The 27,892-nt window shown below is 42.5% G+C and overlaps 1 protein-coding gene across 1 annotated transcript; it reads left to right on the forward strand.

The window, feature by feature from the left end:
- Positions 1–1,250: 1,250 nt before the first annotated feature.
- On the forward strand, positions 1,251–27,641 carry LOC126266761 (clavesin-1-like). Its single transcript, XM_049971281.1, has 7 exons — positions 1,251–1,309; positions 3,996–4,150; positions 4,903–5,062; positions 10,463–10,712; positions 18,372–18,482; positions 22,219–22,324; positions 27,383–27,641. Exons 2-7 carry the CDS (start codon positions 4,000–4,002, stop codon positions 27,523–27,525), a joined length of 921 nt encoding a protein of 306 aa, XP_049827238.1. The 5' UTR covers positions 1,251–1,309; positions 3,996–3,999; the 3' UTR covers positions 27,526–27,641.
- The last annotated feature ends 251 nt before the right edge of the window (positions 27,642–27,892 follow it).

Consider the following 27,892-nt stretch of genomic DNA (forward strand, 5'->3'; position numbering starts at 1 on the left):
AGGATCGGCGTATTGCTCGTCAAGCATATAGTACCTTCTTCACATTTGCGCCTTCAATCCGAGAACGAGTAACTATCTCCCAGAAAAATTCTGTGTCCTGTCGTACAAGGTGGAGGCTGTGCGACAACAGGTCTAGAGAAATAACGACCCACGCGTAGGCTGACTTTAACAATACAGTCTGTGCAAATGGTGCCTTTTGGAGCGGTGTCGTGACAGGGAGAGGCGGACTCCTGACGGATTGCTTGACGTTGTGTTCAGCGATGAGTCGCGAATTCCTCTACTCCGGGTGACAACCGTCGGCGATTGTGTATCCTACCTGGGGATAGGTCTCATTCATTGAAAGACTTGCAGAGGCACAGCGACGTTACTCTTCGCGTTATGGTATGGGGAGCCATCTGGTATGGCTTCAGTTCAGGGCTGGTAGTGGTTGAAGGAACTGTGACGTCACAACACAATGTCACGGACATCCTACGCCCTCCTGTGTTAACTCTCACGCGACAGTGGCGTGGTACAGTTTTTCAATTGGACAACGCTCGCCCACAGACGGCCTGTGTGTCTGTGGACGACCATGTAATGCTGAGGTCCTCCCAGGGACAGGAAGATCCCCTGCCTGTCAGCAACAGAACGTGAGTGCAACTATCTCGGACTTGAACTCCGCCATTATCGAGGATACAAGCACCTATCACAAGACTTGTCTGCCAGTTTGCCTCAGGAGAGGTTACAAACACTTCCTGACACCTAACCCATTCACTGCATGCACGCAGACCAGACCCAGAGCAATGTCATATTGCCAACTTGATTGTAAATTACATACGGTAAACACTTAAATAACACATCCTCGTAACCCCTGCAATATTAACTTCAACATCACGCAGTCATATGAAATTGTAAGCCGTAGAAAAATCAATTTCATGTGCCATTTAGTGTCTTAGAAATCGAACGAAAAGTATTACGTGGAAAAGAAACGCACGGATCGGATAGGCGCTTCTTTCTAATTTCTTTTAAGTGGCAAGAGAACCTCCACCGCATTACTAAATACACTTGATAGAATTTTGCTTCACTTACCGCATTCTTTATAGCAAGAAAATCGGAAAACTCGCGTGTTGCGAATTTCGGGTTGCCTTGATGGCCACTCACACTGTAATGGCCACAGCCGCGTGTTGCGTCAGTAAAACGTGCTCAAGCGGTGCTATTACTAACGACCTCTGGCGCCATGTAGCGTACTAGTTTTTGCAAGGTCAGAACCGGCAGTCTCTTTCCGACGGTCCTGGAGAAAGGTCTGGCTCTGCTACTGGATACGATTTGTGCGGTGAGTCTAACGCTTTAAGCAGTGTTTTGTTTTCAACCTCGACGTGTTACTACCGCTGTTAGAAATGCAGTGATCATAAGCTCGAATAACTTGGTATTATATGATCTTTAGGCTAGACGCGACTGAATCGTACAGTTACAGTCCATTGATTGACTATGATTCTACGTTTAGCGAGGCTGTGTTCAAAGTAGTCACTAAGTATATCGAGCCCTCCACGCGATAGTGAATCCTATGATGTTATAAGCATCACCTAAATATCAGATCACTCTCAGTTATTTGCGGTTCAGTAGCCTAAAATTTATTTAACGGCAAAAATAAGTGGCAGTAGTAAAAGGCATTCCTGTTGCGGATGTATTGCTGTTAGAGGAAACGTATAAAACGTTGGGACATGTAAGGCACCACAAGAGATAACCGCCTCATATCCGGAGAAACACGAACGTGCAGTTGGTTACAACTACTAAAATTACTGCCTGCTGATGTTACAAACCAAGGCGATTTGCCGTTACGTAATCTAAAGTGTATTTTACGCATATCTAAGCAGTTAGTTATTAATAAAATGTGGCTGAGTATGCATCAGTGTTACTTATAATCCGTCTTGATTGCTAAATTTTTACTCATTTGACCGATTTCTGTTCGTCCAAAACCATCTTCAGATCTGTAACGATAATGGTACTAATTTACTATTTCACGATTACAAAACCTTTTCATCCTATCTAATCAACATCAAATGTACCAGAACGTATCTGATATTTCGGTGACAGGAGTCAGCAACTTTCAAATGCTGTGTCACATAAAATTTGTTGGCATAATGCACGTCATTTATATTTATTATACCAGTATTACCGACAGATGATATGCGGCAAATCTACGTACTCATAATTTTCTTCTTTAAATTAATTCCTACGTTTCATACAAGAAGACTTCTTCAAGCAGGGATGCCCTTCCCTCTGCTACTCTACTTTTTTAGGTCTTCCTGTATTCATCGTCATGTATTATTTGTCTTCTATGCCAGCAGCATCCGTTCACTTCGTGTACTTCTTGGTCCCATAAGTTTTGTTGTTCAGTTTAACGTTAATCTCATTTGTTCAACACTACTTTTTTGGGTTTACTCTCAATATCTGGTCATATGTCTCCAGATTCTTCATCCAAAGTTCTGTTTGATATCGACTCCTCTGTCTTCCATGTTGTCTCCGATTTATTCTTCTACCATGACTCCATACAGCTCCACCCTCGTAGAGGCCTCCAATGCACTCATTCCGCCTACGCGCCCTCTTTCCTGTGTTTAACAATGAGCATTCTCAATGTTGAGGCACTCGCTTTCAATTTTCCGAGGTTTGTTTCCCTGAATCTGTCCTTATGACGACCATTTCTCTCTTGATTTATTGGCATTTTTCCTGTAACCATTTCGTCTTCACTTTTCTGCACTTTTTATTTATCTTACGCCTTAGCGACTTTGACTGCTGTACTTCTGTCGTAATCTGGGATTTCTGAACCTCCTCCCTTGGTAGATCACCTAAATTACATCTGTTGTTACCCAAGGCACAGTTACATTCCGTTTACTTACATCTGGATGATCGGTTACTGTGATTGCATTTTTGAGATGTGTAAATTCCTCTTCGACTGAACAACCTGCTGTGGTATTCATTAGCGCTATATTACACACTTAGAGAAATTATCTCATCATTCCTCAGTAGTTCAGTAGCCTGCTTCTATTCTCGTTGATTCTTTTGGATAATTCTCTTTAGTTTTCTCCCCATTATTGGCTTTAGTTTCATGTGGATTCTGACGTGGAAAGTCCTATCATTAACCATTCAGGGCAACATCTCTGCCCTACCTTCCTATTCATGACGAATCCTACTCCCGTACCGAACGAGGAAGCGGAGTGGTTAGCTCACTGGACTCGTATTCTGTAGGACGACGGTTGAAGCCAGCGTTCGGCCATCCGGATTTAGGTTTTCAATGATTTTACTAATTCTCTTCTGGCAAATTCCTTGATGGTTCCTTTAAAAGAGCACTGCCGACATCCTTCCCCGTCATTCTCTAATCCGATAGGACCGTTGACGTCGCTGTTTGGTCTCTTCCCCCGAAATTAGCCAACCAAGTTACTCCCGTTATACTATTTTCTGCTGCTGTGGGTATTACCTAATATTCTCAGGCTAGATTTCTTTTAATTTCCATCTTCAGGACAATATACAGAAACTGACTGCTGCTCTCGTCCCGTCCAGAACATTGTATATCGTCTCTGACTGAGAAGTACGAGTGCTTGCTTATTTTCAACCTGTTACGTTTCCTGAATGCAATCTTTGTCCAAGAAAATGTCTACTGGAACTAAAGCCATGTTGATTTGTAAAGTTCACTAGGCATGCAGCGCCTGCATCTCAAGACGCATACTCAACAATGTGACATATAGATAATAATACAGTAGTGTGATCCATTCAAAAAGTACGTAAAGCAGTCCGGCCACTCATATTTAGGTTTTCTGTGATTTTAGTAAACCACTCCAGGCCAGTGCTGTTGAAAGGGATCCACCGATTTCCCCTCCGATCCTTCAAACGATCCATCCTTGTTGACGTGACTTTATAAACTATACTCTTCCTTCTTCGATTTCTTTTAAGCAGTCAGTGGTTGTAAGTCAAAAACGCCTTCATGCATTACTATAAGCGATTGTGTCTATTTTCTGCTTCAGAGCAATGACAGACAACGGTAAATACTTGGTGATCACACCTGAGGAGGTGGCGTATGTCAGAGAGCAGGTGGGCACCAACGAGGAGGACATCAAGACGTCTGTGACGTCACTCCGAGAATGGCTCAGGATGCAGCCACACTTACCCGACGCCGTAGGTCTGTACATTTGTCACACTAGTGGCCATATATTACACCTAGGAAATGCACACACTTTATTCATGAATGGTGTAACTACTTAGAGATATTACCTTGTACATCTAAATATTATTTATCTTTTTCAAAAGCAGATTTAGAACAGCATTGTCGTACCATTGTTGTATCTGAAACTCACTCCAATTTATTACACATATAACAAGTCAGATATAACTCAACTATATCTCGTTACTGATGATCAGTTTTTTTTGTTGATCACTGGGAAACATATAGTTTTGTATACTAAATTGTGATTGCAACTTAAGGAGGAAGTAATCATTACCAATTTTCGTTTTAAATCTACCCCCTTATTACAACTTCACTGCCTGCATCTCAGCTTACGGAAAACACTGAATTACTATGATTAGCTCTACATCTTATTTTTGAATTTTATGTATCTCTTCCAGCTGGTTATCTTGGTTATCTGTTCAGTGATTAGGAATGTTTCGATATGCTACTACACTGTTTTATATTATGCATACTACATTTAGCAGTAATGTGAACGCAGATGCGTATGTGCAGTATAATATGATTGTGGGATCATACGACCGTTGTAAAGGAACAAATATAGGACAAAACTGAAAAAGTTTATCTTATAACAATGCTATCATACGAAATATTTTACTAGAAAACTGCTTTCCATATGAGTTTTTTGTGTCCTTAATATACTTATAAAAATCTACCTTCATAATCACTACTTTAAATCTGTGTTCCAGACGACTCCGTCATTGAGCGAATGTATATCAACTGCAAGTGCAGCATAGAGAAGGTGAAACTGGGATTAGACGCATACTTCTCCCTCAAACACAAATTTCCCGAGTTACTTATGAACAGAGATGCAGAACGAAGCGAATTCCAGTTTGCAATGGAGCACTTGTGAGTTCCGACCTGTCTTAAGCTTTTTAAATTCATAGAGAGTTGTTATTTTTCCAATGGCTTTTCATGCCCTGTTGTAATGGATGTATAACTCCGCAGAGCTCTGGATCAAATGTTTGGACTCCAGGTATAGACGTACGTTACTTTGTCACTTCTTCGTGAAATGATAATATTAGATGTTTTGGGAAAACAGCGGAGTCTTTTGTGTTACCAAAATAGTATTTAAGTATTTGCATTTACGATCAAGTGAAAAATCATTTATGAATCCTCTGGGACTGCTGCGTAATGAATGGCTTTCATGGACATAATGAATTTGTATAACCAGTTACGCTGCTATGAGTATGACTTTTTGTTTGAACTATGGGCCTATTTCAGCTACACAGAGATCACCAGGTTAGCTGTAATTGAACATTTTATAAATTTTTCTACATTTCTTGTTTTACATTAGTATTATGAATAATATGATTTTATAAACGTTTGAAGTCCTGACTTCCATGCAGTGTCGTTGTTACTGTTGCTATATATATGTTACAGATTATATTCTGGGTTAACGTAACAACAATAATTAGTTTTCAGTGTGTTCTGACTTTTCCTTTAGTAGTGCTCAGAAATAAATTGCAGTCTGTTGTTGAAATATGTCACAAAATGTGAGATTTTCTTCTGACCACTAATAAACGCAGAGTCACACCAAACTACGAAAATGATTATTAGTGTTACACTAACGTAAAATATAATCAGTTACAAATAGACAACAACAGAAACGATGTTGCATGTATGTCAGGACTTGAAAACGCATGTAAAATCTTATTATTCGTCACTCACATGTTATTCAACAAATTTACCAAAATTTATAAAATTAAATGTTTCAGATATGATGATGGTTGTATGGCTGGAATAGGAATGTAGTTAAAATAAAAGAAAAATACTACTCATAGCAGCCTAACTGGTTAAGCACATTTATTATGTCCTGGAAAAATCAGTAATGTGTTTTGTCAGTCGTTCTGCCTTATAATTCGACAGTTGTTTTAATGAGAGTTTCTATATCACAGCGTTCGACTGTTTCGTCAGGCTGCTTGAAATGGTATGCCTCTTCAAAAACTCGTTAAGTCAAATGTGCCTTCATAAACGTGCAGTCGTGACACTATTTCAACGCAGAAGACTTTCTTCCTGTGCTCTAGATTTTCAACAGTTCTGCCGGCACAAAATATCTTAACAACATTTCATGCACCTCCGTTTTTTGTATATTTATTCTTCAACATTTGTGACAACCCGCAAAGTGACACAGCCCCCTCTTTTTAGCTCATTTGAGTGTCTATCTCGTCATTATTGTGTAAAACGCTCTGACCGCTAAGGATCTGTCAGCATCAACTCGCAATCCCAAAAGATATATACGCCCACTGCATCCTCAGATACACTTTTTCTGTGTAAACCAAATGTGTTGTGTGTGGTGAAAAACAGATAGTGCATTCTCTGCTATAAAATTTAAAAGAAGGGAACACTTATTTGTCAACTCTAATGTACATTGAAATCCTATCCATAGTTTCAGTGTCAGTTGCATGTGTTGCATTATACTTACAATTTATAGTAATGTGTTAGGTTAAAAATGTCGTTCTGTGTAAATATTTTTTTATAACAGTGTTCCGATTAGAGGTTATGTTTTTAAATTTTTTGTACCTCAAATGTTCGTTATTTTTTCGGAAGATGTTTCACCACTCTTAATTTTCTCACCGTACTTTCGTATTCGATCTTCGGCGTTACCATCCAATTGTTATCGTCGGCTAGAGTACTGAAGAAACACTTTGGCGTTAGACCAGTAACAGGAAAAAGCCGCACTGTACACTCCACGTTAAGTGTATTGAGACGCTAACAGTACTATATGTATACTGCTGTCTCCAAATGCAAGTTTTCCACTGTGTTCGTACTAACACAGCACAAGCTAATACAATGTTTGGAGAGAACTAGACACCCCTGTTTTTTTCTCTACGCCCCTGTTTTGTTTCCTACGCAAAAAGAAGTACCGGTTAACCATTTAACCAGACAAACAAACTTTCCTGTTGTGAACGTTATTGTCGCTTTAAGCCACGTGGTTGGAAGAACGCAATACGATTTATCTTTCGATGTTTCCAGTTTCTCTTCCATATATCATCTACTAACCTATGACTCAAAAAATCGAATGTAATATGCCCTGAAAAATACGTGCTAATCTAGTGCGAAGAAAGAGTGGCAGAAAATCTAATCCAATGCATTCTAAGTCAGGTTCTTGGAATTCTAAAATCAAACTTCAAAGTGATGCAGAGCTCATTTCTCATAGTTTTCATCGATCACCTTCAAAATGTCTCCTACAAAACAATCTCGCGGCAATATTGTCCTATTTGGCTCCGCTGATTCTCATCTTTTTCAGAGAGTTCAAAGATGTAATACACCATAAGTTTCTTCACATTTTTCATGGTGGATCTTCACTTACTTGAAACATAGCAGTAGCCCATATTGCCCTCTATAGGATTAACGTTAAGCCTTATGGGATGTTGCAAGATAATAATAAGACTAAGGTGTATTTGAAACAACGTAACATATACAAAATTTACCGCCACAGAAAGGCGTCCCACCACAAATTTCTCTCCTAAGCGGAACTCATCTCAGAATGGCACTTGCTACCGATATCCTCAATTATTTTCTGAATGTATCCCAATTTCTGTCTTCTTCCTCAGTTTTTCCCTTGCAACGCCCTCTGGTCTGTGCTACCATACTGTCCATTCTTCTTGTCAGTGTTCGCCATATATTCATTTCCTCGCTGATTCTGCAGAGAATCTCCACATTCATTACTTTCTCAGTCCACCTAATTTTCAACATTCTTTTGTAGCACCACTCTTCAAATGCTTCGATTCTCTTCTGTTCTGGTTTTACCACAGTCCATGTTTCACCAGCACACGATTTTTTGGTCCAAACGTACATCCTTAGAAATTTTTTCTCAACTTAAGGCCCTTTTTTAACACTAGTAGACTATTCTTTGCGAGGAACGCCATTTTTGCCAGTGCTAGACTCTTTGTTAGGCCGTCATTGCTCCCTTCGCACGTGTTATTTTGCTGCTTACGTAGCCGCTTTCCTTAACTTCCTCTACTTGTTGATCACCAATACTGATATTAAGATCCTCACTGTTATCATTTTTGGTACTTCTCATTACTTTCGTCTTTCTTGGATTTACTCTCAGTGCATATTCTGTACTCATTAGAGCGTACATTCCATTCAACACATCCTGTAATTCTTCTTCTCTTTTTCTGGCGAAAGCAGTGTCAACAGCGAATCTTATGACATATCCTTTCAACCTGAATTTTTACCTCATTTTTGAACCCCTCATTTTTCCAATGCTTCTTCCATGTATAGACTGAACAGTTGGGGTGAAGGACTAGGTCCCTGTCTTACACCCTTTTTTATCCAGTCTTATTTTTTCCCCTTGGTTCTTTTACATCCTGTATTTTACCACTTTCTCCCTATCGATTACATCTACTTTTCTCGGAATTTGAAATTTCTTGCTCCATTTAATATTGTCGAACTCTTTTCTCGGTCGACAAATCCGGTGAACGTGTCTTGCTTTATTCTTCCTTCCGTTATCAACTACAATGTCAGGACCGCCTCTCTGGTGTCTTTACGTTTCCTGAAACCCAACTGATGGTCTTCTAAAACGATTTCAATTTTCTTTAAACTTACCACCACACTTCACCACTGCTAAACCTTGATCTGAGGGTACACCTTACATTCCTGTATCTGATTTCGGAATCTCTCCCTGACCACGATATAATTGAACTGAAATCTCCATGTGACCTCTAATTCATCTTGTCGTGTCACTTCGAGAGGCGTTGACGGGAGGAAGCAGTTTCTTGACTCCTGGTGGAACGTACGCTTTCGCATTAGAAGTAGAACGCATCTCTTTTAGCGTCTGGCAATGGCTAGTCATGAGCATCACCGTAACATTCTGGCGTTCGCTAATCGAATCTCTGAGAAGCTATGAGCTGTGAGGTTGATCGTTTCAGTTTCTTCTACTGTTTCGAAGTGGTGACGGTCCCAAACGGACGAATGGTACTCAGGAATTGGCCAGAGGAGTGACTGATAAGCTTCTTTAGTGGAGGAATTACTGTTACTTATGGTTCTTCCAATTAGTTCTGCTTGTTGCCTCCATTTCCTGCTACAACATTCATGTAGTTTTTCCACATTACATTTGAATAGACGCATGAGGTAAAGTGTTGTACCTGGAGGATAGTATATCTACGAGGAACACATGATGTTTCTTGGTCAGTGCTTCATTTTAGTGACAGATTTTGGAATCACATGAAGGACCGTGCCGAAAGGAATTTTGGTCATTTTCTAATGCTTTGTGTTGTTCTGAGACTTCTGTGTTTTGCCCAACTTTTGTAAATATTAAGATTTCTATATATGTAAACGTCGTATAATATGTGAAAGTTATTTTGAAGAAAGTATAAATTCCTCAGTTCATGATTTTTACAATGAGTAAGATACTTAATATTTTTAATGATAATTACATAACGTGTGAACTGTTAAATAATAGGTCTTAAGACATGCACCATTTTGTACGTTGAGACTAAAAGTCATTTCACAGTGAAATACGTGATATTTGCAAATTAACTGCGTTTCTGTAATGTGTCAAGAACATTCCATGTCTAGAAAATGGAAATTGTTATTAGATTTCAACGGCGTCTATTTGAAAAATTTTTAACTGCGACTGGTGTTCGATAATAGTTCTGCTTACTTTGATTTAAGTTACTAATTATGGCCGTCTAGTAGAGTAATATTGTAGCACGAGGACTAGCAAATACAGTATTGGGAAGGTTCCCTCGAATTCGAAGATTCTCTTAATTACACTAGAATGTTAATTCCCTGGAACAGTTTTTCCCATTTGGAATGAACCCAACTGCTGCAGAGTAATATTTGCAATTTCAGAAAACTACTGCCGAGTGCAACCCACATTAAGTGTATGCCATCATTTCAAAATGGAATCAGTGAGTTCTACTCACGGGTATTTAACAGCTGTTGATTCACAGAAGCTCTCCTCCATGCTTTTCGTGTCTGCTACTCCAGAAGTAATTTCTAGACTCGGGAGCAGAGGCAGTAGAAGATGTGAGGGCGGGTAATGATTGGTACATAGATACTTTAGGAGAGAGCCGCCAGCTAAGTTCGGAGTTTGTATCACGATCCGAGTCAAAGATTTAACCTACCAGAATTTTTCCAAAGAGTGCACACACCGCATTGGGTTGAAGGATTCATTCTGGATGCATACATTATTGTTTCTTCTTGTGATTCGTAAATTGTGACTCCATGTTGACCGACCGCATATATTATCCTCTGTCTCAAAAGCATGTATTGACAAGAGTATAATGTCTCCTACAGCAAAATGATGATTATGCCACGACTCACAAAGGATGCATATCGCGTGCACGTCTGGACCGCAGTGGACGAAGACTCGACCAATGTAATTTGGCCCCTGTATGGTAAGATAGTGACCGGTGCACTGGAAGTTATGTTGGCCGAAGACTACTCTCTTGGAGATGTCATCATCTTCGACTTGGCCAACGTGAATGCCGGACACATCGTGCGTGCAGATATCAACCTCATCCGCAATCTTGAACTCTGCTACAAGGTAAGTTAGCGAAACTATGCCATTCTGGTCCAATCGATGGCCATGAAAACTATTTACCAGAGTGGGAATCAAACATGAATAGAAAGTGACCTGATGTTTTTTCCAAAAGGTACAGGAATCAACACCCTGCCACAGATATCAGTTGCTGTATTGAGATGGCGTTCTTGGAGCCTGTAACTGTCTGATCACAGGGCAATACATTACAAAAATTTAAAAAATGTGGGCAGCATGATGAACAACAAATAACAAGGTGGCGCACGAATATATTATCATTTGGTTTTTGAATATAAACTTAGTTTTCAATAGAATCTGGAGATGATCGACATTTAATTTCTGTGTGCATCGACTGCGCCACAATCTCTGCCGTCTGAGAGACAGATATTCTGAATGTGGTATTGTCAAAGAAAACCGTTGACCACAGTTCAGTGTCAGTTGGAGCAGCTGTGAGACCGAGGGAGATGTACACACTATCAAGCCGACACGTCGAATGGCAAGTAACGTAGGTAAAATCAACTTAGACCACCATGCACACCTCCCCACGTGTCTACTGCTACATCAGCAGTACTAGTTCCTGGCATGTGTTACGATGAGAGAAATGATTCTTCTGTGATTTCATACAGTTGAAGCTCCCATTAAGATTAAAATGTTCGTAGCGGTCAGCAAACAAAGGCGCGACTTCTTCCGAATAAAAAACTAACCGTTCTGCCGCTTTCCCGGGCCAGAGGGAGCGTAAACATTGATCATCCGAATACCATGGAAGGTCACCGCAAGATCTCTACCCGACAGCAGATAAAAAAAAGTAACATCTTCAACCACGATACCTTTTTCATGTTATTTTTCGTTCATCGTGGGTCGCACAGTAGGAACGAGTAAGTGGTATGTAAAATTTATCGTTTCATAATGGCATATAATCAGTTATGGTACTTGGAAACGCTCTTCAAAATAAATTATCACAAAAGCATCTTCCCTTTATTTGTGTATGCTTTTGCTAATGGTGGATCAGTACTCTTTTTAACTCGCTGTTAATCTAGACATATAAATCAAGACTTATCAGGCGTATCAGTCATAATTTCCGTCTTACTCATCACAAACAAGAACATAAGAAGGTAGGCAACGACGTACACACTATCTTATCTCTGGCTAACATTATCTCAAGCCGTGGTTAATGACCGAATTATTATTTTACATTTTATTATAATTTGACGAATGTAGCTCCTAACCGCAATGGAAGGTGGGACAAAATACACTCCTGGAAATTGAAATAAGAACACCGTGAATTCATTGTCCCAGGAAGGGGAACTTTATTGACACATTCCTGGGGTCAGATACATCACATGATCACACTGACAGAACCACAGGCACATAGACACAGGCAACAGAGCATGCACAATGTCGGCACTAGTACAGTGTATATCCACCTTTCGCAGCAATGCAGGCTTCTATTCTCCCATGGAGACGATCGTAAAGATGCTGGATGTAGTTCTGTGGAACGGCTTGCTATGCCATTTCCACCTGGCGCCTCAGCTGGACCAGCGTTCGTGCTGGACGTGCAGACCGCGTGAGACGACGCTTCATCCAGTCCCAAACATGCTCAATGGGGGACAGATCCGGAGATCTTGCTGGCCAGGGTAGTTAACTTACACCTTCTAGAGCACGTTGGGTGGCACGGGATACATGCGGACGTGCATTGTCCTGTTGGAACAGCAAGTTCCCTTGCCGGTCTAGGAATGGTAGGACGATGGGTTCGATGACGGTTTGGATGTACCGTGCACTATTCAGTGTCCCCTCGACGATCACCAGAGGTGTACGGCCAGTGTAGGAGAACGCTCCTCACACCACGATGCCGGGTGTTGGCCCTGTGTGCCTCGGTCGTATGCAGTCCTGACTATGGCGCTCACCTGCACGGCGTCAAACACGCATACGACCATCATTGGCACCAAGGCAGAAGCGACTCTCATCGCTGAAGACGACACGTCTCCATTCGTCCCTCCATTCACGCCTGTCGCGACACCATTGGAGGCGGGCTGCACGATGTTGGGGCGTGAGCGGAAGACGGCCTAACGGTGTGCGGGACCGTAGCCCAGCTTCATGGAGACGGTTGCGAATGGTCCTCGCCGATACCCCAGGAGCAACAGTGTCCCTAATTTGCTGGGAAGTGGCGGTGCGGTCCCCTACGGCACTGCGTAGGATCCTACGGTCTTGGCGTGCATCCGTGCGTCGCTGCGGTCCGGTCCCAGGTCGACGGGCACGTGCACTTTCCGCCGACCACTGGCGACAACATCGATGTACTGTGGAGACCGCACGCCCCACGTGTTGAGCAATTCGGCGGTACGTCCACCCGGCCTCCCGCATGCCCACTATACGCCCTCGCTCAAAGTCCGTCAACTGCACTTACGGTTCACGTCCACGCTGTCGCGGCATGCTACCAGTGTTAAAGACTGCGATGGAGCTCCGTATGCCACGGCAAACTGGCTGACACTGACGGCGGCGGTGCACAAATGCTGCGCAGCTAGCGCCATTCGAAGGCCAACACCGCGGCTCCTGGTGTGTCCGCTGTGCCGTGCGTGTGATCATTGCTTGTACAGCATTCTCGCAGTGTCCGGAGCAAGTATGGTGGGTCTGACACACCGGTTTCAATGTGTTCTTTTTTTCCATTTCCAGGAGTGTATGATATGTCACAGTGGCACCCGTGCAACGAGCACAGTGTAAGATCCCAACACTGGCACCACACCCACAGTCACCCTATCGTTAGACCACTTTACACTACTCCTAAAGAGGTCTCTTGTGACCACGAAGCAGCTTGGGGCGTAGATAAAGTGGGGTACATACGAGGGTTAATCATAAAGTTTTAATTGGAACTTCGTAAAAATAAAGTTACGTAATTAATTTCGTGTTTGTTTACAGTTACATGTCTGCCGTTCGAGTAAACAGTGCAATTCCCTCTTCAGAGTACCGCTGCACTCCACTAGAGGCGAAAAAGAGAATGGCCGAGGTTGCCTTCTCCATGGGTGTGCTACGGAGGTGTGGAGCGGGGTTTCAATTGGAACCACGTCATGTGCCTGCAATAAACAAAAAATTAATTACATAAATTTATTTTTTTCTAGGTGACAAACAAAACAGCGTGGCTAACGCACATTCCTCAAGGAAAAACTATAACGTAAACTGTTCATTTGTCTCTCTGTTATTGCGAATTTATATTTAATGTCACAGCTGAAGAAGTTAGTGTCTTCCTAAGTTCCAAGTAATTTGGGGTACTGTGTTTTGTTACTACATGTTTCCGAATTTATTTCTCATAAAAATATTCATTTTAAGTGTGCTCCCTCTTCATGGTTCTTTCCTTTACCAATCCTCATTATATACACGCCTAGCACACATGACAGTTAATGTTCTTCGGACTACTAACTCGCTATAGCTGCGCAAATCATTGCTTAGTCTATACTTATCTTGCACTGCTCGTATCCATCTTGAGCTATCCGTTCCCATTCCTCTCCAATCTTTCACTACCCTATCGATTGTATTGTTTTGGAGATTTTCGTGAGAATCTCAGTTGATTCCCATTATTACTCCTGTCCTCTCTTCTCTCACATTCTTGTTGTAAGCCACTAGCCATCTTGTTGTGTGCCACTAGCCATTTCACCTACCTTCATATTCTCACTTATCCACCTCTCTCGTAGCTATGCTCTGTTACCCATGTATATAGTGTTACAAGCTCTTAAATTTAAATCAGTAGAGCTTGTTCCCGACGTAAATGTACCTTGAAACTTCTTAAATAAATGAATGTATGGGTCTTGTGCAGTTTCGCCAACACATTTTCAATTCTTCTACTGCCTTTCTCCGAAATGTAATACTAATATTTAAAACTAATATTCGGACCAGCCAATATTGCACTCCGCGTTACCTCCCTCACCATTTCTTCTACATCGCCTTTGTGCGCAGCAGTCAGTAATATCATTCATTGTTTCCATTTAATAGCAATCCCCGAAATTATTTTTGCTTGTCAGCATCCGTAATAATATCTTTCACAACTAGCTTAAAATTATATGTGGATACATAACTTGCCTACCCCCATGAACCATGCACCTTGCCGTTGGTGGGGAGACTTGCGTGCCTCAGCGATACAGATGGCCGTAGCAAAGGTGTAACCTCAACGGGTGGGTATCTGTTGAGAGGCCAGGCAAACGTGTGGTTCCTGAAGAGAGGCAGCAGCCTTTTCAGTAGTGGCAGGGCAACAGTCTGGATGATTGACTGATCTGTCCTTGTAACACTAACCAAATCAGCCTTGCTGTGATGGTACTGCGAACAGCAGAAAGCAAGGGGAAACTACAGCCGTAATTTTTTCCGAGGGCATGCAGCTTTACTGTATGGTTAAAGGTGATGGCATCCTCTTGGGTAAAACATTCCGGAGGTAAAATAGACCCCCATTCGGATCTCCGGGCGGGGACTACTCAAGAGGACGTCGTTATCAGGAGAAAGAAAACTGGCGTTCTACGGAAGGGAGTGGGGAATGTCATATCCTTTATTCGGGCAGGTAGGAAAAAAAATTAAAAAGGGAAATAGATAGGTTAAAGTGAGATATAACGGCAATTAGTGAAGTTCGGTGGCAGGAGGAACAAGACTTTAGGTCAGGTGAATACAGGGTTATAAATACAAAAGCAAATAGGGGTAATGCAGTAGTAGGTTTAACAATGAAAAAAATAGGAGTGCTGGTAAGCTACTACAAACAACATAGGGAACGCATTATTGTGGCCAAGATAGACACGAAGCCCATGCTTACTACAGCAGTATAAGTTTATGTACCAAATAGCTCTGCAGATGATGAAGAAATTGATGAAATGTATGATGAGACAAAAGTAATTATTCAGATAGTGATGGGAGACGAAAATTTAATAGTCATGGGTGACTGGAATTCGAGAGTAGGAAAAGGGAGAGAAGTAAACATAGTGGATGAAGCTGGATTGGGGGAGAGAAATAAAAGAGGAAGACGTCCGGTAGAATTTTGCACAGAGCATAACTTAATCATAGCTAACACTTGGTTCAAGAATCATAGAAGAAGGTTGTATAAATGGAAGAATACTGGAGATACCAAAAGGTATCACATAGATTATATAATGGTAAGACAGAGATTTAGAAACCAGGTTTTAAATTGTAAGACATTTCCAGGGGCAGTTATGGACTGTGACCACAATCTATTGGTTATGAAAGGTAGATAAAAACTGAAGAAACTGCAAAAAGGTGGGAATTTAAGGAGGTGGGACCTGGATAAACTGAAAGAACCAGATGTCGTACAGAGTTTCAGGGAGAGCATAAGGGAACAATTGACAGGAATGGGGGAAAGAAATACAGTAGAAGAAGATGAGGGTTGAATTAGTGAATGTAGCAGACGATCAAGCAGGTAAAACGACAAGGGCTAGTAGAAATCCTTGAGTAACAGGAGAAATATTGAATTTAATTGATGAAAGGAGAAAAGACAGAAACCCAGTAAAAGAAGCAGGCAAAAAGGAATAGAATCGTCTCAAAAATGCGATCGACAGGCTAGAGGACAAACGTAAGGATGTAGAGGCTTATCTCACTACAGGAAAGATAGATACAGCCTACACGATAATTAAAGAGACCTTTGAACAAGAGAGAGGAATATCAAGAGCTCAGATGGAAACCCAGTTCTAAGCAAAGAAGGGAAAGCAGAAAGGAGGAAGGAGTATATAGAGGGTTTATACAAGGGCGATGTATTTGAGGACAATATTATGGAAACGGAAGAGGATGTAGATGAAGATGATATGGGAGATACGATACTGCGTGAAGAGTTTCACAGAGCACTGAAAGACCCGAGTCGAATCAAGGCCCTGGAAGTAGACAAAGTTCCATTGGAACTACTGACGGCCTTGGGAGAGCCAGTCCTGACAAAACTCCACCATCTAGTGAGCAAGATGTATCAGACAGGCGAAATACTCTCAGACTTCAAGAAGAATATAATAATTCCAATCCCAAAGAAAGCAGGTGTCGACAGATCTGAAAATTACTTAACTATCAGTTAAATAAGACACAGCTGCTAAATACTAACGCGAATTCTTTACAGACGAATGGAAAACTGGTGGAAGTGGACCTCGGGAAAGATCAGTTCGGATTCCGCAGAAGTTTTGGAACACGTGAGGCAATACTGACCCTACGAGTTATCTTAGAAAATAGATTAAGGAAAGGCAAAACCTAAATTTTTAGCATTTGTAGACTTAGAGAAAGCATTCGACAATGTTGACTGGAATACTCTCTTTCAAATTTTAAAAGCGACAGGGGTTAAATACAGAGAGCGAAAGGCTATTTTCAATTTGTACAGAAACCAGAGGGCAGTTACAAGTGTCGAGGGGCATGTAAGGGAAGCAGCGGTTGGAAAGGGAGTGAGGCAATGTTGTAGCCTGTCCCCGATGTTATTCAACCTGTATATTGAGGAAGCGGTAAAGGAAAGAAATTAAAAATTCGGAGTAGGTATTAAAATACATGGAGAAGAAATAAAAACGATGAGATTTTCAGATGACTCTGTAATTCTGTCAGAGACAGGAAAGGACTTGGAAGAGCAGTTGAACGAAATGGACAGTGTCTTGAAAGGAGGATATCAGATGAACGTCAACAAAAGCAAAACTTAGGTAATGGAATGTAGTCGAATTAAGTCGGATGACGCTGAGGGAATTAGATTAGGATATGAACACTTAAAGTAGTGAAGGAGTTTTGCTATTTGGGGAGCAAAATAACTGATGATGGTCGAAGTAGATAGGATATAAAATGTGGACTGGCAATGGCAAGGAAAGCGTTTCTGAAGAAGAGAAATTTGTTAACATCGAGTATAGATTTAAGTGTCAGGAAGTCGTTTCTGAAAGTATTTGTATGGGGTATAGCCATGAATGGAAGTGAAACGTGAACCATAAATACTTTGGACAAGAAGAGAATAGAAGCTTTCGAAACGTGGTGTTACAGAAGAATGATGAAGATCAGATGGGTAGATCACATAACTAATGAGGAGGTATTGGAATGAATTGGGAAGAACAGGAGCGTGTTGCACAACTTGACAAGAAGAAGGGACCGGTTGGCAGGACATTTTCTGAGGCATCAAGGGATCACAAATATAACATTGGAGGGCAGCGTGGAGGGTAAAAATCGTAGAGGGCGACCAAGAGATGAATACACTTAGCAGATTCAGAAGGACGCAGGTTGCAGTAAGTACTGGGAGATGAAGAAGCTTGCAGAGCATAGAGTAATATGGAAAGCTGCATCAAACCAGTCTCAGGACTGAAGACAACAATACAATACAATACAAGCTGCCTGGCTCTCGTTTTACCTTCAATGAATGTGATATCACTACTTTTAGTCTATATATCCACATCGACTTGCTGCTACCTTCGTTTCATGCAGTATAGTGCATACAGTTTGTCGTTGAAAGCTGTCATGAATTCTGAAGAAGTCTCCATCATCGTATTTGGATTTTTGTTAGTAGTTTACTTATTAAAACATAAAGGAATTAGAAATTTCAATTTTTGTTTCACTTATGTTAACTTTTAAACCCAGTTTAGTTGTTTGCAATTGAAGAAAATTCTTTCATATCATATTACACTTAAGTATTCAGCCTTCAAAAGGACTTAACGTTCATCGAATTAATAAATTTTATATGTATAGACTGCTTACCGCCGGAGGTTGAAAGGACTTCACTTGGTGAATGCATCGAAGATTCTACATTCAGCCATGAAAATAGTGAAGCTGGCGCTATCTGAAAAATTGCAAAAGAGGGTAAGTTATGCATACCTTTCACTGTTTTTTCTCCTTCTTATCTATCAAATCTGCTTGTACGTAAATCCATACGCACTATACCTTTTACACATCGGACAATGTACAGCCTCTCGCTATATTTAGCCCCTTCACTTATATTCTGCACTGCACGGTACAAACTATCACGATTTACTTGTGTTAACGTATACTTTCCGTATAATGTCAGATAAGTGTGCCGATTTGGCACACGGTTTGGGACTGTAAAAGATTTTTCTTATCCAACAACATTTCTGATATACACTTGCCATAAAAGAACCTTGACATCGTGTTGGAGCCGTTCGGCCCTCTGGACGTCTTCACCTGACCAGCCAGGACTCTGTCTTATTTGTATGTGCAGTGATCGTATCAGACATGCTTCCCGAGTGTACATGAGATCTGTTCTACACGTCACTATTGTCGGGTAGACTCCAGTAAGCATCAGCTTTAATTATGAAGCGGACATCTGTTGGGTCTGCTGCTTCCGATGTGATAGTGAAGTGGAAACGTGAAGGGACACGTACAGTAGGAAAGCGTACAGGCCGACTGACAGAGACCACCAACGGTTTAAGAAGATCGTAATTTGTAACAGGCAGACATCTACTGAGACTATCACATAGGAATTCCAAGCTGCATTAGGATCCACTGCAAGTACTATGAGAGTTTGGGGGGAGGTGAGAAAACTTGGATTTCATGGTCGAACGTCTGCTCATAAGCCACACATCACGCCGGTAAATGTCAAATGACGGCTCGCATGGTGTAAGGAGCGTAAATATTGGGCGATTGAACACTGGAAAGTCGTGGTATGAAGTGACGAAGCACGGTACACAATGTGGCGATCCGATGGCAGGGTATGACGAATGCCTGGTAAACGTCATCTGCCAGCGGGTGTTATGCCAACAGTAAAATTCGGAGGCGGTGATGCAATGGCGTGGTCGCGTTTTTCATAGAGGGGCTTGCACCCCTGGTTGTTTGGCGTGGCACTATCATAGCACAGGCCTACATTGATGTTTTAAGGAACTTCTTGCTTCCGCTGTTGAAGAGCAATTCGGGGATGGCGATTGCACCTTTCAACACGATCGAGCACCTATTCATAATGCACGGCCTGTGGCGGAGTGGTTACACGACAATAACACTCCTGCAGTGGACTGGCCTGCACAAAGTCCTGACCTGAATCCTACAGAACACCTTTGGGAGGTTTTGGAAAGCCGACTAAGTGCCAGGCCTCTCCTACTGATATGGATACCGGTCCTCAGTGCAGCACTTCGGAAGAATGGTCTGTCATTCCCCAAGAAACCTTCCAGCTCCTCATTGAACGTATGCCTGCGAAAGTGGAAGCTGTCATCAAGGTTAAGGGTGGGCCAATATCATGCTGAATTCCAGAATTACCGATGAAGGCGACCGCGAACTTGTAAGTAATTTTTAGCCGTGCGTCCGGATACTTTTGATCATATTTGCCAGATGTGGTGTCGCCGCAATAGCTTGTGATAGTGGCCGTTCACCTCTACATGGATGGCTTTTGGTTTATGGAACCCTTCATCGTCACATCTCATTACTTTTATGAGAGAGACCATTTTTTTGCGGATAATCTATTCCATGGTAGTGACTATCAACAGTGGTTCTTGTAATAATGTGTTATTATGTTGTTATATCATGACTTGACTCCCATTCTCACCTGAAGATGCAGCCGTGAGTGCTGTGAAACTGGTAGTGCCTAAGAATAAAAAGATTTTACGAACGAAGTAGTTTCATTTCTTAATATGATTTGTTGTGGCTGTGACTGCTGGAACTCATCTTTTTATTTTCTTTTTTTTTCCAATGTATGTAGAAGAGTGATATCGGTTGTAGAATGCTGTGACATTCTAGGATGGTGCCAGATGCACTAGTGAAAAAGCATACCTCACAGTTCAGGAAAGTAAGGGCATTGAACCAAAAATTAGCCTTTCTTGAACCATGACAGAGACCTCTGGCTTTTGTGGACTGTGTTAGTGTGATGTTTCTTGAGATGACCAATTCTTTGTCCTGATGCTTGGCTTATTGCGTTTTCGATAACAGATGCACTTGATTAAAACTTCGCATTCGTGACTGACAATGACATCTTGTCATATAACAGGTTACTTTCAGGTCGAATTATTTGGGCACGTCACTATTGCCCTCTGATCGCTTCATAGCACTGTAAATGCCGTAGAACTGATACGTGGCGGTCGTCGGAACCTTCGATGCCGTCTTGTGACATGGCAGTTGAGTGCTATATGTGCCAGTGGTTGTATCAAATCGGCAGCGTGACGGACTGACACAAACGAGCTGCTGCCCCTGGCCGGCCGGAGTGGCCGGGCGGTTCTAGGCGTTACAGTCTGGAACCGCGCGACCGCTAGGGTCGCAGGTTCCAATCCTGCCTCGGGCATGGATGTGTGTGATGTCCTTAGGTTAGTTAGGTTTAAGTAGTTCTAAGTTATAGGGGACTGATGACTTCAGTTATTAAGTCCCATTGTGCTCAGACCCATTTATTTTTTGCTGAGCTTGGACGTGCACGTGACCACACTAGGAATAAATTTTGGTCTAGCAATCCAGGTAGGCCAGAGTGTCGACAAGTAATGTTGTTCGCTCTCCGCAACGTAAAACAGCGCAAGAGCAGTAGCTGTAAAAAGAATCTAACCGTTAGCGACCAGAGACAACTGCTACACCTGTCAATTAAATTTCTAAATCGAAGGGGATTACTGCTGTCAGCTGCAGACATCTTCAGTTTACATACAATTTTTAACAATTGTGCAAAGGTCCCGCACGCAACACACAGTTCTAATCTGCCAGCAAGTTTCATACCCGCGCACACTCCGCTACAGAGTGGTAATTTCATTTTGGACATTAGTTTTCAAGACGCTTATGTTATAGTCTAATGAGCTGATGTTTTCTTCTTCTCAATTGATGCACTGCGTAGAGCACACCTTCAGCCCACTGTGTGTGGAGGTAGTATTTCAGGGTGGAAGGTGTTTTGTGATGTTTTCAGGGTGTTGTCTCTGCATGGGCCCACTCATTCAGTTTATCGTGAATATGGCCAGGATGGTCACTTCATCATTCTCCTTAACCAAGAGGGGCCCTTTATTCTGTGTCACTGTAATTATTGCTCTTTACATACCCATCTTCCTGTTAGCAGAGTACACGCTCACGTTGTAGGTTTGACGAACACTCAAGCACCTTATCGCTCACTGACTGCGGAACTGTATCATCCGACCTCATTCACATTATAATTTCCGGGTTATTTAGAATAGCTCATGAAATGAAGCAAATTCATACCCACAATTTGGCTGCTCACAGGGACGTGACCATCAATGAGCAGCTGGGAAAGCATACGTGAAGAAACTAGTGGACTCTCTTACTTATCGAACTGCAATCATGACAGAGACCACTGGCTGTGGTGGACTGTGTTAGTGTGATGTTTAGTGGGATGACTAATTATTGGCCCGCATTCTTAGCTTAGTGCGTTTTCGATAACACAAGCACTTGAATAAATTTAAGCATTCGTGACTGCTAATGACATCCTTTCACATAACAGGGCATGTTACGAGTGCAGCGAATAGGAAAATGGTGTTTTTCTAACGAACAACTGGACTTGTTAACTGATGTTGACATATAACATCAGGCTCTCCAGGTGTTTCGAGGTTAATGCCAGGCACTTTTCTGCTGTGTTCGGACTGTTTCGTGTCATACCGCCTATTTGTTGCAGGTGTTCGCGCACCTTCCAGGATCGACAACTCTGTTCGACTACGTGGAGCGTGACTGCATACCAGACGAGCTGGGAGGCACTGCCGGACCTGTTGATAACTTTTCCTGTAAGTAGCTCCTATAAATGTTCACCGAGGAAATTTATCAGCGACAGCCTAGCACCTGTATTTTAAAGACCATCCCCCTGCTTACCCTAATTATTCCAGTTGGCCTGAAGTTGTTTCAGTGCGCGAAACAGATTACGTACAGGTTTCTAATTCCTTATGCAACAAAATCCATGCCACCGCTGCTTTCATATACTTAGCAAAATGTATCACTTTGAAATACACAAAGCAATGTGTTTAAATGTACAGAAGGCATCATTTTTACTTCCTTGCATTGTATAAACATGTTTTTACGGTTGTTCGTCTCATGGAATGTCTACATTAGGGCAGCGAGGAATTCACCTAGCAAGCCACGCCTTGGCGCGCAATCTATAGAGCTCAGCGCGAACCAACACTTTCCACAGATCCACGACACCATAACTGACTGTGACGAAGGGGAAGAAGGGTAAACAACGAACGTCCGTATTTAGATAACAATGCAGTCGCACTGCATATGGCTTGGATTCAAATTACACTCCTGGAAATTGAAATAAGAACACCGTGAATTCATTGTTCCAGGAAGGAGAAACTTTATTGACACATTCCTGGGGTCAGGTACATCACATGATCACACTGACAGAACCACAGGCACATAGACACAGGCAACAGAGCATGCACAATGTCGGCACTAGTACAGTGTATATCCACCTTTCGCAGCAATGCAGGCTGCTATTCTCCCATGGAGACGATCGTAGAGATGCTGGATGTAGTCCTGTGGAACGGCTTGCCATGCTATTTCCACCTGGCGCCTCAGTTGGACCAGCGTTCGTGCTGGACGTGCAGACCGCGTGAGACGACGCTTCATCCAGTCCCAAACATGCTCAATGGGGGACAGATCCGGAGATCTTGCTGGCCAGGGTAGTTGACTTACACCTTCTAGAGCACGTTGGGTGGCGCGGGATACATGCGGACGTGCATTGTCCTGTTGGAACAGCAAGTTCCCTTGCCGGTCTAGGAATGGTAGAACGATGGGTTCGATGACGGTATGGATGTACCGTGCACTATTCAGTGTCCCCTCGACGATCACCATAGGTGTAAGGCCAGTGTAGGACATCGCTCCCCAAACCATGATGCCGTGTGTTGGCCCTGTGTGCCTCGGTCGTATGCAGTCCTGATTGTGGCGCTCACCTGCACGGCGCCAAACACGCATACGACCATCATTGGCACCAAGGCAGAAGCGACTCTCATCGCTGAAGACGACACGTCTCCATTTGTCCCTCCATTCACGTCTGTCGCGACACCACTGGAGGCGGGCTGCACGATGTTGGGGCGTGAGCGGAAGACGGCCTAACGGTGTGCGGGACCGTAGCCCAGCTTCATGGAGACGGTTGCGAATGGTCCTCGCCGATACCCCAGGAGCAACAGTGTCCCTAATTTGCTGGGAAGTGGCGGTGCGGTCCCCTACGGCACTGCGTAGGATCCTACGGTCTTGGCGTGCATTCGTGCGTCGCTGCGGTGCGGTCCCAGGTCGACGGGCACGTGCACCTTCCGCCGGCCACTGGCGACAACATCGATGTACTGTGGAGACCTCACGCCCCACGTGTTTAGCAATTCGGCGGTACGTCCACCTGGCCTCCCGCATGCCCACTATACGCCCTCGCTCAAAGTCCGTCAACTACACATACGGTTCACGTCCACGCTGTCGCGGCATGCTACCAGTGTTAAAGACTGCGATGGAGCTCCGTATGCCACGGCAAACTGGCTGACACTGACGGCGGCGGTGCACATATGCTGCGCAGCTAGCGCCATTCGACGGCCAACACCGCGGTTCCTGGTGTGTCCGCTGTGCCGTGCGTGTGATCATTGCTTGTACAGCCCTCTCGCAGTGTCCGGAGCAAGTATGGTGGGTCTGACAAACCGGTGTCAATGTGTTCTTTTTTCCATTTCCTGGAGTGTATATACTTCTCAACAGCAAAGATAAAAAAGGAAACCGATATCCAGTATTATTTAATTACTTTCGACGCAATAAAGATGTAATACAATGTTTTTCTTACACAAACTGCAGTCATACAAACAGATGAGGACAATTTTACTGATTTTCGCACTCAGGTTTCCACGTAATCGTGAACGTTTTGGTATCGTAATTGAAGAAATGTGATTCACACACATATGCTGATCGAAATACACACATCAAAAACAGTTTTTCATCAGGTCGGTTCCCAGAACTCCTGAAGTTGCTGTGTATATTGTATCACAGATACAGTCCCTTTCACTGTTAATAGATGCAACTGACCCCGCCCAAAGATATAAACAACCTTGCATGAGCAGCGCCTATTAGACGCCGGGGGTCCAAAGGCTGATCATCTCTTGTCGTTCCACCAGGAAGGACATACACGGCTAGTGTTACCTATAGTTCAACCACATACTTAGACAGTCAGTACCGCGGTTCGATTGCTTCCCCATGTTACTTTGAGCCAGAATGGGCTCTCAACAAGGGAAGTGTCCAGTCGTCTCGGGGTGAACCAATGCGATGTTGTTTGGACATTGAGGAGATTCAGAGAGACAGGAACTGGCGATGACGTGCCTCGCTCTGGCCGCCCAAGGGCTAGTACTATGGTGGATGACCGCTACCTACACATTATAGCTCGGAGGAACCTTCACAGCAACGTCACCATGTTGTATAATGCGTTTCGTGCAGCTACAGGGCGCCGTGTTACGACTCAAACTGTCCGCAATAGGCTACGTGATGCGCTACTTCACTCCCGATGTCCATGCCTTCAACCAGATTATCGTCGGAGACGTGTTTGGAGGCAACCCTGTCAGGCTGAACGCCTTAGACACGCTGTCCAGCGAGTGCAGCAGTGTGGAGGTTTCGTGCTATTTTGCGGTGGCATTATGGGGGGGGGGGGGGGGGCGATGTATGGCGCTGGTGGTCATGGAAGGCGCCGTAACGACTGTACGATACGTGAATGCCATTCTCCGACCGATAGTTCAACCATATCCGCAGCATATTGGCGAGGCATTCAATTCGTCTTCATGGACGACAGTTCGTGCCCCCATCGTGAACATCTTGTGAATGACTTCCTCCAGGATAACGACATCGCTCGACTACAGTGGCCAGCATGTTCTCCAGACATGAACCTTATCGAACATGCCTGAGATAGATAGAAAAGGGCTGTTAGTATGGACAGCGTGACCCACCAACCACTCTGAGGAATCTACGCTGAATCGCCGTTGAGGAGTGGGACAATGTGAATCAATGACTAATATAGGCATGCATCAATGCAAGAGGACGTGCTACTGGGTATTAGAGGTACCGGTGTGTATAGCAGTCTGCACACCTCTGAAGGTCTCACTGTATGATTGTACAATGTGTGGTTTTCAAGAGCAATAAAAAGGGCGGAAATGATGTTTATGTTGATCTCTATTCCAGTTTTCTGTACAGGTTCCAGAACTCTCGGAACCGAGATGATGAAAAACATTTCTTGATTTGTATATTATAACACTTTTGCAGACTCATTGTGGAAACGTGGAACCATACCTAAGGAAAAGAATGTAGGCGCCCTGGGCAGTTTTAACGTAAACCGATTTGTCTTTAAATCGGGAATCGGTTTGAAGATTAATGATCTACATCTGCAGATGCACATGGGCACTTTCGACTGAAATGTCAAACGGTCTCTAAAACAGATGTAAGGTTAGCAGTGTCCTCAAAACGTTTAGGAAACTGCACTGGTAATTATTACAAGGCCGTAATACATTCTTCAGTCCTCAAGTTAGTAAAATTAGGGAAGTGGTCTTTGTTACTCTCAATTTGTCCTTTGATTTTCCTTTTAAATGCATCCCCTTATAATGAGGCTCAAAATCGTGGCAGTGCATTAACAAAAAAAAAAAAACATTATGACTCAACTTCACATGGTGAATTAATAACCACACCCTACACATAGATACCAAAGTTAAAGACTGACACTCTCAAACGTATTTTATCACTGAATTAAAATCCAAATCTTTTCTTAAAATAATATTACCGGCGCTGCACTTCTTAGAAATAGTTGATTAACTGTCTTTAAAACATATTAATGATAACTGCAACCGCCCGGACTCTATTAGGGATCAGTCCATTCAGAATGAATACAATTCAAGGACTAACCGGTGGGATGTCCATTTTTCTTCCCTTTTTTTCACAACGGCGGGCATGCACGAAGTGCTTTTCCAATGCGATAATATCACTGGCGGCTCAGGCACAAAATGATTTTTTAAAATTATTATGAAAATGAATTTTTCCCACTTGTCTCCATAAATCCATCCCTCACAACTCTTGAATATTCATCGTTCTAGTTTTAATTTGAAAGTAGTATTTTTTAATTTGAAATTAATATTTTAATGGGTAATATAAAAACTTACGTAGATAGACCATTAAAATGGTGTTAGATTTGTTGGAACACTTCCAAAACTATGTAACACATAGCTGTTGCACTTGATTTCACAATTTACTCGAAGACTGCAAAATGCAAAATGAATTAACTTTTGAAGTACAATTACTGTGACTCACTGTTAGAGAGTCTTTTCTTCTAAAATTGTATTCTTCGGTATTTGTCGTTCTTCCCATATCACAGAGAAGGTCTAGAATAGGAATTATTGAGCCACTCTACTGGCAACAGATACTTGATTACTGAATGAGAACTGACAAGCACTGCTCCAAACAGTTGTAAAGGTTATCTTCATGGTAACTCTCGTGAAAATGTAGCCCTTATGACACGTTTGAGCACAACGATTTTGTGAATCAGTGTGTTCTGAATTGTTAGGTCAGACACTTCTAAGAAATAGATTACGGTGCTAGTTAGATTTACAAAATTAATTTCGAACTGATATCCGGAGCAAAAAGCGCTCTGCATTGATTACCCAGCATTAGTAACAACTACGGAAGAAAATTAACACTTGTCTCCTCAAGAAAATACAAACAGTGCTACATAACGACTTTGATAATAACTATGTCTCAGTTACTCCATACGTACATACAGGAAAGCTACTCAAAACCAGAGTGCTTGCGTAAATTAGGCAGCTAAATTGTTCTTTGTGTTTCAGACAAACTTTTGGATATGGTCAACCGTGAGTGGCTTCTGGAAAAGGACAAATACATGTCAGACGAGAGCAAACGCCCCCCTGAGAACCGCTATGGCGACACCTACGGAATCGCAGGCTCGTTTAAAAAATTGTCCGTAGACTGAAACACAACTCTTCTTTTCAAGATAGAGAGACTACATTTATGTACACGTGTATCTACCGTACAGGATTACCTGTAGCCAATCATCTGAAATAAACCGTTCTCTACTAAATCTCTTAATACTAGTTTCATTTTACTATTTTTTTAGTTTACTCTTTTTTTAACATATTGTTTGTATCAATACAACGGCTTGTCACTAAGTAAATCATCTTCTTCGAGTCTACGACGAACTCTTCTACAGGTGTTCAGCACAACTGCCTTTCTAGAGTTACCGACAGTTCGAAGGATACAGTTTTAGTTTCTGTAGACCTTCACATTGCGTTTTGGCGTAATGCTAACGTTCGATATTGCCTGAAGGACTGTGTGTACAG

Source organism: Schistocerca gregaria, chromosome 4 (genome assembly GCF_023897955.1).
Source record: "Schistocerca gregaria isolate iqSchGreg1 chromosome 4, iqSchGreg1.2, whole genome shotgun sequence".
In the NCBI taxonomy this organism is placed as follows: Eukaryota; Metazoa; Arthropoda; class Insecta; order Orthoptera; family Acrididae; genus Schistocerca; species Schistocerca gregaria.

Bases quoted from the DNA above. Each gene is read 5' to 3' on its own strand.
- LOC126266761 (XM_049971281.1), top strand. From the start codon at position 4,000: ATGACAGACAACGGTAAATACTTGGTGATCACACCTGAGGAGGTGGCG. The intron at 10,713-18,371 runs GTAAGTTAGCGA...TTATATGTATAG, and splicing joins ATCTTGAACTCTGCTACAAG to ACTGCTTACCGCCGGAGGTT. The intron at 18,483-22,218 runs GTAAGTTATGCA...TATTTGTTGCAG, and splicing joins CTGAAAAATTGCAAAAGAGG to GTGTTCGCGCACCTTCCAGG.